Source organism: Lithobates pipiens, unplaced genomic scaffold (assembly GCF_037356315.1).
Source record: "Lithobates pipiens isolate NorthernLeopardFrog02 unplaced genomic scaffold, aLitPip1_a1.2 Scaffold_18, whole genome shotgun sequence".
Lineage (NCBI taxonomy): Eukaryota > Metazoa > Chordata > Amphibia > Anura > Ranidae > Lithobates > Lithobates pipiens.
The window spans coordinates 400,170,229-400,183,323 of NW_027507758.1; the positions used below are offsets into that span (position 1 = coordinate 400,170,229).

A 13,095-nucleotide genomic window follows, 5' to 3' on the forward strand; every position below is an offset into this window, starting at 1 on the left:
GACTGCACTTCCAAGTGCACTTGCAGTGCAAAGTGGATTTGCCTTTCGTAAATAACTAGAGATGGACGAACTTCCGGCGGGATGTACCGCGAACCGCAAACGCAGCCGAAAGTTTGCGAACCGCAAAGTTCGCGGCGGGCCCCATTGACTTCAATGACAGGCGAACTTTAAAAACCTACAGGTCATATTTCCAGCCACAAAAGAATTACTAGCTGTGCACACATAGTCCCACCACATGGCCACTGACATAACACTTGTATGAGGTGAATCTGGGATCGACAACTACAAGCATTCTTTTTTTATATGTGAAATTTTGACAATACAGGACTCAGGAGCACATGAAGGCAATGGAGGAGAGGAAAGGTCGGAGTAGGCTATGACGAAGGTGCAGGAGATGATTACCAGCACTGTGATATAGAGCACTGACACCAGCACCGTTATAGAGTGCACTGACACCAGCACCGTGATAGAGTGCACTGACACTAGCACCGTGATAGAGTGCACTGACACCAGCACCGTGATAGAGTGCACTGACACCAGCACCGTGATATAGAGCACTGACACCACACCAGCACCGTGATATAGAGCACTGACAGCAGCACTGATACCAGCAACTCACTGCTGGGCCCCAAAAATATGACACCGCTCAATCTTTTCAAACAAGAGGGTAGGAGCATATAGTACGGTGTGCTTTTTTTGTACAAGGAAGTGAGCCAAATGTAGAAAAAAGGTATGTGTGCTCGATTAAATAAATTGTTTATAGAGATATACATGGTCTACTGGTCACATGTGTTGAATTCCTCCGAGATCCATGCCTCATTCATTTTCAGAAATGTGAGGTAGTCAAAACTGTCGTGAGCTAGGCGAGTGCGCTTATCGGTCACGATCCCCCCTGCTGCGCTGAACATCCTTTCAGACAGGACACTGGACGAGGGGCAAGCCAACAGTTCCATTGCAGATTGGGCAAGCTCTGGCCAGAGGTCAAGCCTGCCCACCCAGTAGTCCAGGGGTTCATCACTCCTCAGAGCGTCCACATCGGCCGTTAACCCGATGTTGTCAGGCACCTGTCGGTCTAGGCGTTCCCTGATGCTGGATCCGGGTGAGACCTGTCGATGGGTTGGCTGAAAGAATGACCTCATATCAGAAGTCACCAACACATCTTCAAACCGCCCTCTTTTTGCAGGCGCTGTTGGATTGGTACCCACAACTCTCTGGGAGTGGGAATTGCTCCTCTCCCAGCGCACGCAAAAGCAGAATGCAGCATTTCTCAAAGCAAGGCCTGGAAGTGCTCCATTCTGACAGCCCTCTGTGATGGTGGTAACATTTCTGCCATTTTGTGTTTGTGTGTGATTTGCAGACTGTACCTCAGTCCCTACACTGATTAAGGACTGCTGCAGAATAGGGCAGCAATCTGCAGCAGTGCACCACAACCCTCCAAATAGTACACCTATACCAGTCCTTACAAGGACCTTTGTGGACCAAGTAGCTAGTGATTTGCAGACTGTACCTCAGCCCCTACACTGATAAAGGACTGCTGCAGAATAGGGCAGCAATCTACAGCAGTGCACCACAACCCTCCAAATAGTACACCTATACCAGTCCTTAAAAGGGCCTTTGTGGACCAAGTAGCTAGTGATTTGCAGACTGTACCTCAGTCCCTACACTGATAAAGGACTGCTGCAGAATAGGGCAGCAATCTGCACCAGTGCACCACAACCCTATATATTGTACACCTATACCAGTTCTTACAAGGACCTTTGTGGACCAAGTAGCTAGTGATTTGCAGACCGTACCTCAGTCCCTACACTGATAAAGGACTGCTGCAGAATAGGGCAGCAGTCAAGTATAATATTCTTTCTATATTTGGAAGAAAGTATATTATACGTGTACAACCCTATATACTGTACACCTATACCAGTCCTTAAAAAAACCTTTGTGGACCTAATAGTAATAGCTAGTGATTAAACTGACTATCCCTGCTGCACACAGTGTCCTGTCTCTCCCTGCACTGACAAAAGACAGGCTGCTGCAATCACCAGCACAGCAGTGCTCTCAACCCTATATGCTGTACTACACCATACCAGTCCTTAAAAGGACTTTTGTGGACCTAATAGCTAGCGATTTGTGTCACTACAGTCTCTCCCTGCTCCACACAGCGTCCTGTCCCTACACTGAAATAAGACAGAATGTAAAATGGCCGCCAGATCAGGTCTATTTATAAGGTAGGGGGAATGTCCAATTGTCCATGTGCTGAAGTGTCTCAGCACATCAGTCTGCTGATCGGGCGAATCGCGAACACGCAAAATTCGCTGGGAAACGACCGCCGGGCGAACAGTTCCGCCATCCCTATAAATAACACACACTGTATGTTGCCAGCACACTTTTATCCTTCATTAGGCATGGGATTATGTATAGGATGAGAAACCATCATCTGTGTATTTAAGGAACAACTACCACAACTGCGCTGAAGAGATGACTTTCTGGTAGTAGCTTTGGGGTTTACGTATGAGGAAGACTGGGACACAGATGTGCAGAAACACCCAGGTTACACCCAGCTTATGATGCTCACTATAACTATACGTTTTCATTAAGGCCTATCGCACATATAACCCCTGTTTCATCTACTTTTTCAGACTTTTTTGTGTACATATTTGCACATATTTACACGCATTTTCACATATTTGCATTCGTGGAATCTTGTGTGCACTCACGCAATTTTGTGCAAATGCGTGAAAATTACTGACCAAAAAAGCTGATTTTTCTATTTATTTATTTTTACTGAGAAATGCACGGCGCTTGTTTACACAAGCACAATACAATTAATGGGCTGTATTTTAGCTCAGTAAAGAAAAAAAAAGCTGTCCTGAGCTTTTTTCAAGCTGCAGTGTGCAAGAGGCCTAAAGTAATTTTCTTCATAGGCTTTCTTTATATGATCTGTCAAACCAGAACAGCAGCATTTAGTTTAAACAGTTTTCTGCAGTTAATGTCTCTGTCCAAGCTTATTTAATACTAGAATTTGTAGGTCATCTGACATTTTCAATAGTGATACTGTTCAAGATGTAGTAACTCAAAGTAATTTGATTTCATTTTTTGGTGGATCCTGTATTATGAGTTTCCTTTTTTGAACATCATAATTGCTCTCTTGCATTGCTTTATTGATTAACAATGTACCGTTGCTAAGGATTTTGTGCTTTGTTGACTTCACTGTACATGTGTAGTGTGTACACTGTACACACTATACACTGATAGAGAAACTGGGTTTGAACAATTACTTAGCCAATTATGCAGGGGCATATCTGGGACTATGATTCAAAAATGAATGTCCTCTTTCTTTGCAATAATGGCAAGGTCATATTAATATCATGATGAGAATATATAGAAGGTAGAAAAGACTGCCATGTTTGCCATTATGTACTGTACTGAGCATTTATACAAACTAATTAGGAGATGCCTTGTGAAGCCTTGATTAACATTTTACAATGATCAGGAGTCTAGATACATCACGGCCTTTATATAAACCACAGTCTTCACTTAAGCAGTGGATTCAGTGAGCCATTAAGTAGTAAGCGATGACTTACACAAAATGAATGAGGTTCTGTGAAAGTAAAATACTGCCTGAATGTAACAAGCTTGCCACTTCAATGATATGAAGGGTTTACTGTACAAATAAATGAAAGCTACATCTGTGTCCATTCCAAGTAAACACAAGTATTTCACATACCCAAACACTTTATGGTCTATTTTTCCCCATAACAGGCTATTGAGAGCTTTGCTCAGGTTGTGAAGACTACAGCACAGAGTTTGCAGACATTTGGCACAAGCCTGGCAGAAACTGAACTCCCAAATGATGTCATCTGCACTGAGGAGCTACTCTTGTCACATACAGAGCGCCAGACCAAGCTCAAAGTAGGTGCTATATATTCATCATTGTATTTATTCAATAATATAATATATACGTACATAAAATCAAATTCATCCTTTCACTAATGGAAGCAAACATCAAAAAAAAATGCATGTGATAGAACATAGAGAACCTAAATGTTTTATTCTTCAAAAGGTTTATATTATTAAATACAAATACTAGCCCCAACAGTTGGGTACTGTTACAACATGTGAATGGTCATTTATGCAGTCACGTTTATCTGCCATCCAGGACAGCTTACCAATTGTAATTGTTTGTTTAGACCAGGCTTTTTCAACCTTTTAACCCTAGAGGAACCACAAAAATAATTTTCATGTCTCGGGAAACCCTTACTAAAACCAAATCATTAAAGCTCAACAGGAACAATGCTCCTTATATTGGTGGTCAATAGGAAGAATGGTGGTGTTCAGAATGCCACCCTTAAAGTGGTTGTATACTCATTTTTTTTACTTTTACCTACAGGAAAGCCTATAATAAGGCTTACCTGTAGGTAAAAAAAATATCTCCTAAACCGTACAGGTACAGACTGCAGCGGCGCATGCGCACAAGGGGATTCTCGGCTGAAAGCCCGGCAGTCGCCGGACCCAGCCGGGATGAAATCTGCCGCGCACATGTGCGGGAGTGACAATATCGCGGCACCGGCCACTCACAGCGCCGGGAAGATACCCGGAAGAAACGCTGAGGGAGCATGTCAGCTCCCTCGGCATGGATCGGGCAAGGAGCGGTGCATACTAACTCATTATGCCTTTTCCTTTGCAGGTGGAAAAAAAAAAAAAACATTAGCGGGTTTACTACCACTTTAAAGGCAGCTAAAAAGATATTTGGTGTCATGGTGCTGGCTTTGCTAAGTGGTGCTGAACCTTCAGCACTGTAGGCATCATCAAATAGGTAGTTCATCAGCCACAGCTCAAGGAACCCCTATCTACCTGTGGAGAACCACAGGGTTCCACAGAACCCTGGTTGAGAATGGCTGGTTTAGACAATTCAACAAAATTTACCAAGAAATATGTATCAAGTCATCCTGTCATAAAATAAATATGATTATATAATGTCTATATGTCAAGATATCATGCCAGAATACAGTGCAACTAACGCTGTCTGGGAAAATCATACTCTTCCATAAACACCACATACAGCTTAAAGGCATCTAATGCCGCGTACACACGGTCGAACTGTTTGACGTACTTAGTCCGTCATACAATCCGACGGACAATCCGTCGTACTTTCCACTGAACGGACTTGACCACACACGGATACCCAAACAGTCCGACGAAAGCTTGCGCGATGACGTACAGCACGTACGACGGGACTAGAAATAGGAAGTCCAAGACACAGCAAAGCCCTGTAAATCCTTTCTGGGCATGCGCCATTCTTAGTCCGTCGGACTAGCATACTGATGACCGTATTGTCCGCTGAAACCAAAAGACGACGGACAGATTTTTGGAAAAACCGAAAATCTTAGTACTCCGGACTGCACGCTGAAAAAGTCTGCAGAAGCCCACACACGAGCGGATTGTCCGCTGAAATGTGTTTCAACAGACTAAGTACGTCAAACAGTTTGACCGTGTGTACGCGGCATAAGGCATCTCCCAAGCATGTAAATGGTGTTTTTTTTCCCATGTCCCTCTTGAAGTTGCATAAAAAGAAGGGCGCCTACTTTATTTTTTTTATTTGTATTGCCACATGTCCCCCATGAAAGTGACAAGCTTTCCAAGACTGTGCTTGACATCTCCTTTTCTATTAACCTTAAAAATTAATTTTTCAAGAATTGTCCCATAGACTTTAAAGCGGAGCTCTACCCAGAAGGGGAAGGTCCACTTTAGGCATGCCTCCGCTGCCATATTTGGCATGCAATTTTTCTTGGGGGGGGGGTACCTAGTATTCTAGTCTTGATAGGTACCCACTCTCACTTCCGCTTGGATCGCCTAGGCAATCTGAGTGGAAGGTCTCTTCTCCCCCTCCCTCCCTGCAGCCTTCTGGGACTCATCACAGGTCTCATCACAGGTCCCAGAAGACTACCGGACCATTCAGGAGGCACAGCAAGCAGTGCATTGCCGGGTGACCACAGGTAAAATGTTGGCACCGCAGAGAGGAGAGGGAGAGAAGCAATGGTTTGGGTTACCACATCGCTGGATCGTGGGACAGGTGAGTGTTTATTTAAAGTCAGCAGCTACACTTTTTGAAGCTGCTGACTTTTTTTAATGAACACAAAAATGACTAGAGCTCCTCTTTATTTGGGGTTGGGACTTGGTTTGGACGGGTTTGTAGTTTATAAACCTTATGCTCCATGAGCCAAACCCAGGCACATTCACTTATATCTATCCACATCTTTAATTAGTAAAAGTAAAGATACATTTCATGCATTGGGAAAACTTGGACTATCTGTAGCAGACAGAATCAATTTTATTGGGTTGAGTTTACTTCCTATATGATGAAATATTGCAAAGCACATTCCCACACAGGTTCCTATTTTCTTTTTAAAAGAGCTAAACTCCTTGCTGATCCATTATATGTTAGGAAAAAAGTGCCCAAAATTAAAACTCTCCAAAAGCTAAAAAAATAAATTGGTCTATCTCTGTTATTTATCTTTGTTATGAGACTGGACAGTTGAGTTCCCTGGCTGGATAGACTTCAGAGTCCTTCCATCTGTCATTTGTGACCATTGTGGTATTGTTCAAGGCCGCGTACACACGCGGGGACTGTTCGCCCAACTTTGTCCGCTGAACAGTGTTTCGGCGGACAGTCCGCCCGTGTGTGGGCTTTCAGCGGACAGTTTCAGCGAACAGTCTGCTGAACAAAGTTTTTCGGAAATTCCGAAAAACTGTCCGCTGAAACTTGGTTTCAGCGAACAGTCCCCTCGTGTGTAGGCTTGTTCGTCAAACTAAGTTCCGCGCATGCTCACAAAGGATTTACACGCCGAAAGTTGTAATGCAGTGTATAGGACGTCGTATTTTCCGTCCCGTCGTACGTGCCGTTCACGTCATCGCGCACGGTTTCAGCAAACTGTTCGTTCGTCGTGTGTGGGCAAGTCCGCCCATGCTAATTTTGAGCGGACTGTTCGCTGAAACTGTTTGACGGACAAAGTTGAGCGAACAGTCCCCGCGTGTGTACGTGGCCCAAGACATCTAGGCTGGAAGAAACAATTCTAAATCCATAAACCTGCAGTCTTGGTATTCAAGGGAATTCTGCATTTCAAGAACTTTGTCCACCGTGCCTTTTATACAGTCATATTACAATCATATGGCAATAAAGCCTTATTTGATTTACACACTAATAAAGTTTTATGTTTGAGTAGTTACTTGGAAGATTCGGTCTACTACATACATTCTTCTACAGATAACTACCTTTAAATGCTCAACTTAGATATCAGGCAGAAGTTAGATCTAGCTTAAATTGAAAGGTCATTGTGGTTTAATTTCTAATATATATTTAAATCTTATTGAATCTAACATCGGGAAAACAACCCTCAAATGAGACATATAGTTCTTCAGAGTTTGTATTTTCCTCAGCACTACACAAGGTGGCTGAGCTCTAAAATTATTTACCAAACGTGCCCTACTCCTAGTATCTTGCATAAAATGGGTCAGGTGGCTATTTAGGACTGCCTGCAAGATCTCACATACAGTATGATATGGGTATGCCTCATTTTATGTGTAAGGGGTAGGTGGGTGATGGTGGACCTTCCTTCATGTTCCCCACTAACTCACTGGGCACAAAGTGTGGGTCAAATAAGAGGACTACCCCTGAGGTGGGTTCTTCTGGGCTATGCTAGACACTTGAACAGAGTCACTGCCATGCAGATGGGGTACCTTTACTTGAGCCATGCTCACAACCCTGTAGATGACAAACATGAACAAACTCTAGTAAACTCTCTTGATATCATGTACACCAACACGAACACTTGTTCATTTAGGAGGGACACACTAAGCTTATGTCCACATCCACCTGTCCAGCATTTGCCACTACCTCTCCCCAGTAGTGGAATAGGGCCCCACCGTGCCCCTAGCGTGGGCTCCATATGCACACTCTTAATTTCCCTAACTCAGACCACTTAAGGAGTACAAGCAACAAACATCTCCCTCACTGCTAGAGGCTGTCCCACATGACATAGGTACATGCTACCACAGGCTGCTTTGACTGACTGTAGACTTCCATTGCCCATGGCAACCACATGTAATACTGCACCAGTGCTGACTCTTCATACCCCAATGTGCCTATTGACCCACACGCTGGAGACTATGAGTGGTGCAGGTTTTAATAAACACACACTCACCTTTCCCACGGCCCTCAGTGTGGCTGCCTGGAGCCTCGGTTCTCTCCCCCGCCTCTCCCCTGGCGCCGGCATCACTAGTGTGGACACCTGGCTGTGACAGCTTGCAGCTTCACAGCCGTATGCGCACTGCGAATGCTCAAGTCCTGCTGCGCCTCCTGAATGGCCGGGCCATCTTCTAGGACCTGTGATGTGTCCCAGAAGAGGGGAAGAAGAGAACTTTTGGGTGGAACTCCGATTTAATAACTTCAGAACAGGCAGAAGGCAAAGTTGAAAGCTTTACTTAGCAAGGTGCAAAACTTGAATTTTAAAAACAGTCCTTTCCCTACATTCCTTGTGTGCTGCCCCAGCATACCTTTAGTCAGTAATGACAGATAGCAGAAGGAGAGCTAAGCAGAGCCCTTCCAGGCAGATGGTGTGACGGAGGATCAAGTCACATGATAACTGTCAGTCATTCCTTCTCCCATGCAGCTGGACTCATCTGGGAAGAGCTCCCTCCTGATTTGAAATGCAATGGGAGGGGGAGGAGGAAACCAGCAGCAGCCTGACAAAAAAACAGGCAAATATGTTAGCCCTTTCCCTCCCTGCCGGGCAGCAGCTGACTACCTGCTTACACATGGCATAATGTTATATGCTTCCCTTTGGAACACCTAGTTTTAGAGATTCCTTGAACGCTGGAATGTTCTCTGTTTGTTTTTATTAATGAAGAGCCATGCTCCTACTACTTTAGAATTTTGTTTAACAAGAGATGCTTTATATTTGCTTCTCTATGAGCATCTTTATGGCTTCTGCACCCTAGCAGTCATGCCCTGTCTAGGTGCTTCCTGGTGGAATTTGCACACTTGGAGATTATGGTGCCACTGCTATTACCAGGTATCATGTATGCCTACTTGCAGTGTGTGTTTTGTTAACAGAATTACTGAGTTTCACTGCCCAAGGCACTTTTATGCATTTTGGTAAGACATGAATTAAGCTTCGTACATAAGATGAGAAAATCAGACAAATAATCATCATCTTTTTTTTGCTTGCTAGTCTCATATCTAAAATGAAGAGGTTACTAAAGTTGCAAAAATTCCCGTATGAAAGAATACAACTTCGGAAGTGATGTAATGTGTTGTAATGTATTCTCTAGTTTCAAAGCATGCGTGTTCTTGGTCTTCCAATATTGTTGGATGAATACTGTACCGATGAAACGAAAATCGTATGTTCTGGTATTGTAGGAGAACATTTTTTGCATTTGTCCCTTTCAGATAATTTTGCATGAACTGTTGTGGTTAGCTCTCAAAAGCTGTGTATTAATGATCAGATTATCACACTATTGCTTTCAAAATCAGTATTTTTCATGCAGTTTTCTGATCATGTGTTCTAACTAGGCTTTAAGGTCAGCAAACAAGAATATGCATAGAAGCTGACAGAGCTAGACACTTTGTGAACATGAGTCTTTAGGCAAAACAACACAACCAATTTTTAATAGTAATTTATTAGATTTATTTCATCAGGTTATCTCAGGACCAACTCCTTAGAAGCCACTGTTTCTATGTACTACACTGATAATAGACAACTAGCCTGAAACAGCTGCATGCAGTATAAAATAAAAATAATTTGGGTTTACAGTTGGCATAAAGGAATAATTTGCATGCCACAACCTACCATCCTAGTTTTTGGGATTTATGATGATAGTGAGACATATAGATTGACACCTTCTGTTTTAAAAAAAACGCTCACTCCTAACCTGATGTTTGAGTGTTCTTCTCCTTTCCTTCAATTTTTATTTTTTTAAACCGATCCGCATCAATTCAATAATTTAATAACCTTTAACCAGCACTGCTAGTTTGTTCTCAAACTATACTAACAAACTATTTATTGTTTTTCTTGCATTGTCTTATTGGCCAATTGTTGCAGTCACATTTATTGTCAGATTAAGATAAAAAAAATATATAAAAAAGAACACTCACTGATTATTGATTCAAATTGTTTATTGTAACAAATAATACAGGGCTTCAACTGCTAAGCAGGAAAACAAATATGTCAATCAGCTTTATTCAATAAAAGAGCGCTAATTCTTAATTTCGGTCAACCAGACTTCACTCTTCTGTAGTCCGACCAGTACATAGTGGAGTTTGTTTGTTTTTCATGGGTTAGTGCATAAAGAAGTTAGCACCCTTTAGAAATTAGAGCATCATGTGTGTACCATGTTCACTTCTGCTTGTAAATATGAGAACAAAAATAATTTTTCCAGCTTCGGGCATTTATATGAAAAAGGGATGTTTTAATCTTAGAAGAGACACATTTCCCTGCTCAGCTTTTCTCCTAAATTCCTCCTCATGAATATTGCAAGTGTGCTGTCACCCAAACTGAATTTTCCATGGAGCCTGATAAAGAGACAATGTATAAACTAAATAAGTAACCTCCTTGTAACAACATTATATTTATCTTTCAGGATGATTTAAAGCTAGCTGTGCAACAAGGTGGGACTCTGCTGACATGTATAAAGGAGCCAGTGTCCAAAGACCCAAGCTGCAAGCTGACACCGGATGAGCTGGAGAACATGGCTACTGTTGAAAGGTTTGTATAAAGCGCATAAGTCTGCTTTCTGAGCCTTTCTCACTTTAATACTAGGATGACATGGTGCTTTGTGAGATCCAGGGAAAATTTTAGCGGATAAACATTCAGAGAGCAAAGTAAAGATTGCTGCATAAGCAAATGGTGCTGAAAGTATTAAACAGCCAACAAACTCGAACTACAAATTGGTGCATATCAAAAGCAAGTAGTTACCTTGAATATGTTATGCTGAAGGTGTTTATACTTTAAGGATCTAGTAGCAGTTGCTACCTAAGCTAACTCTGTTTCAATACCACAGAAAACAAATTGTAAAAAGACCCACTATGTTACATACAGTGCCTTGCAAAAGTATTCACCAACTTGGCATTGTTTGTGTTTTGTTGCCTCACAACCTGGAATTAACAAGGATTGTTTGAGGATTTGCATCATTTAATTTACAGAACATGCCCACAACTTTGAAGATTTTTTTTTTGCAAATAACAAATAGAACAAAATAACAGAAAAAGTCAATGTGCATAACTATGCTGCCACCACCATGTTTCACTGTGAGGATGGTGCTCTTTGGGTGATGTGTTGGGTTTGCCCCAGATTTAGCGTTTTATTTGATGGCCAAAAAGATTAATTTTAGTCTCATCAGACCAGAGGACCTTCCTCCATACATTTTGGGAGTCTCCCACATGCCTTTTCGCTAACTCAAATGTGCCATTTTGTTTTTTGCTGAAAGTAATGGCTTTCTTCTGGCCACTCTGCCATAAAGCCCCAAATGGCTTATTGTCGTCCTATGTACAGATACTCCAGTCTCTGCTGTGGAAATCTGCAGCTCCTTCAGGGTTACCTTAGATATCCATGCTGCCTCTCTGATTAATGCCCTCCTTGTCGGGTCTGTGAATTTTGGTGTGCGGGCGTCTCTTGGCGTGTTTGCTGTTGTGCCATGTTCTTTCCATTTGGTTATGATATATTTGATAGTGCTCCTAGGGATCATCAAATATTTGGATATTTTTTTATAACCTAACCCTGACTTATACTTCTCAACAATATTGTCCCTTACTTGTTTGGAGAGTTCCTTGGTCTTCATGGCTGTGTTTGGTTGGTGGTGTCTCTTGCTTAGTGACACTTAAATTGCACAGAGGTGGACATCATTTCACTATTTATGTGACTTTTGAAGGTAATTGGTTGCACCAGAGCTTTTTATGGGCTTCATAACAAAGAGGGTGAATACAGTGGTGTGAAAAAGTGTTTGCCCCCTTCCTCATTTCCTGTTCCTTTGCATGTTTGTCACACTTAAGTGTTTCGGAACATCAAACCAATTTAAACAATAGTCAAGGACAACACAAGTAAACACAAAATGCAATTTGTAAATGAAGGTGTCTATTATTAAAGGTGAAAAAAAATCCAAACCATCATGACCCTGTGTGAAAAAGTGATTGCCCCCCTTGTTAAAACATACTATAACTGTGGTTGTCCACACCTGAGTTCAATTTCTCTAGCCACACCCAGGCCTGATTATTGCCACACCTGTTCATAATCAAGGCATCACTTAAATAGGAGCTGCTTGACACAGTAAGGTCCACCAGAAGATCCTTAAAAGCTACACATCATGCCGAGACCCAAAGAAATTCAGGAACAATTGAGAAAGAAAGTAATTGAGATCTATCAGTCTGGAAAGGGTTATAAAGCCATTTCCAAAGCTTTGGGAATCCAGCGAACCACAGTGAGAGCCATTATCCACAAATGGCGAAGACATGGAACAGTGGTGAACCTTCCCAGGAGTGGCCGGCCGCCCAAAATTACCCCAAGAGCGCAGCGACGACTCATCCAAGAGGTCACAAAAGACCCCACAACAACGTCCAAGGAACTGCAGGCCTCACTTGCTTCAGTTAAGGTCAGCGTTCATGCCTCCACCATCAGGAAAAGACTGGGCAAAAATGGCCTGCATGGCAGAGTTCCAAGGAGAAAACCACTGCTGAGCAAAAAGAACATCAAAGCTCGTCTCAATTTCTCCACAACACATCTTGATGATCCCCAAGACTTTTGGGACAACATTCTGTGGACCGATGAGACAAAAGTGGAACTCTTTGGAAGGTGTGTGTCCAAGTATATCTGGCGTAGAAGGAACACTGCATTTCATAAAAAGAACATTATACCAACAGTAAAATATGGTGGTGGTAGTGTGATGGTCTGGGGCTGTTTTGCTGCTTCAGGACCTGGAAGACTTGCCGTGATAAAAGGAACTATGAATTCTGCTGTCTACCAAGAGATCCTGAAGGAGAATGTCCGACCATCTGTTCGTGTACTCAAGCTGAAACGAACTTGGGTTCTGCAGCAGGACAATGATCCTAAA

General features: G+C 42.5%; 1 protein-coding gene across 5 annotated transcripts in view; it reads left to right on the top strand.

Annotated features, from left to right (window-relative positions):
- MCF2L2 (MCF.2 cell line derived transforming sequence-like 2) overlaps positions 1 to 13,095 on the top strand; it is a 493,994-nt gene that overhangs the window by 107,274 nt on the left and 373,625 nt on the right. For all 5 annotated transcript variants that reach the window (XM_077487886.1, XM_077487887.1, XM_077487884.1 and 2 more), the window contains exons 7-8: positions 3,757 to 3,906; positions 10,633 to 10,757. In XM_077487886.1, coding sequence (XP_077344012.1) covers positions 3,757 to 3,906; positions 10,633 to 10,757 — 275 coding nt within the window. The remainder of the gene's footprint in view (positions 1 to 3,756; positions 3,907 to 10,632; positions 10,758 to 13,095) is intronic.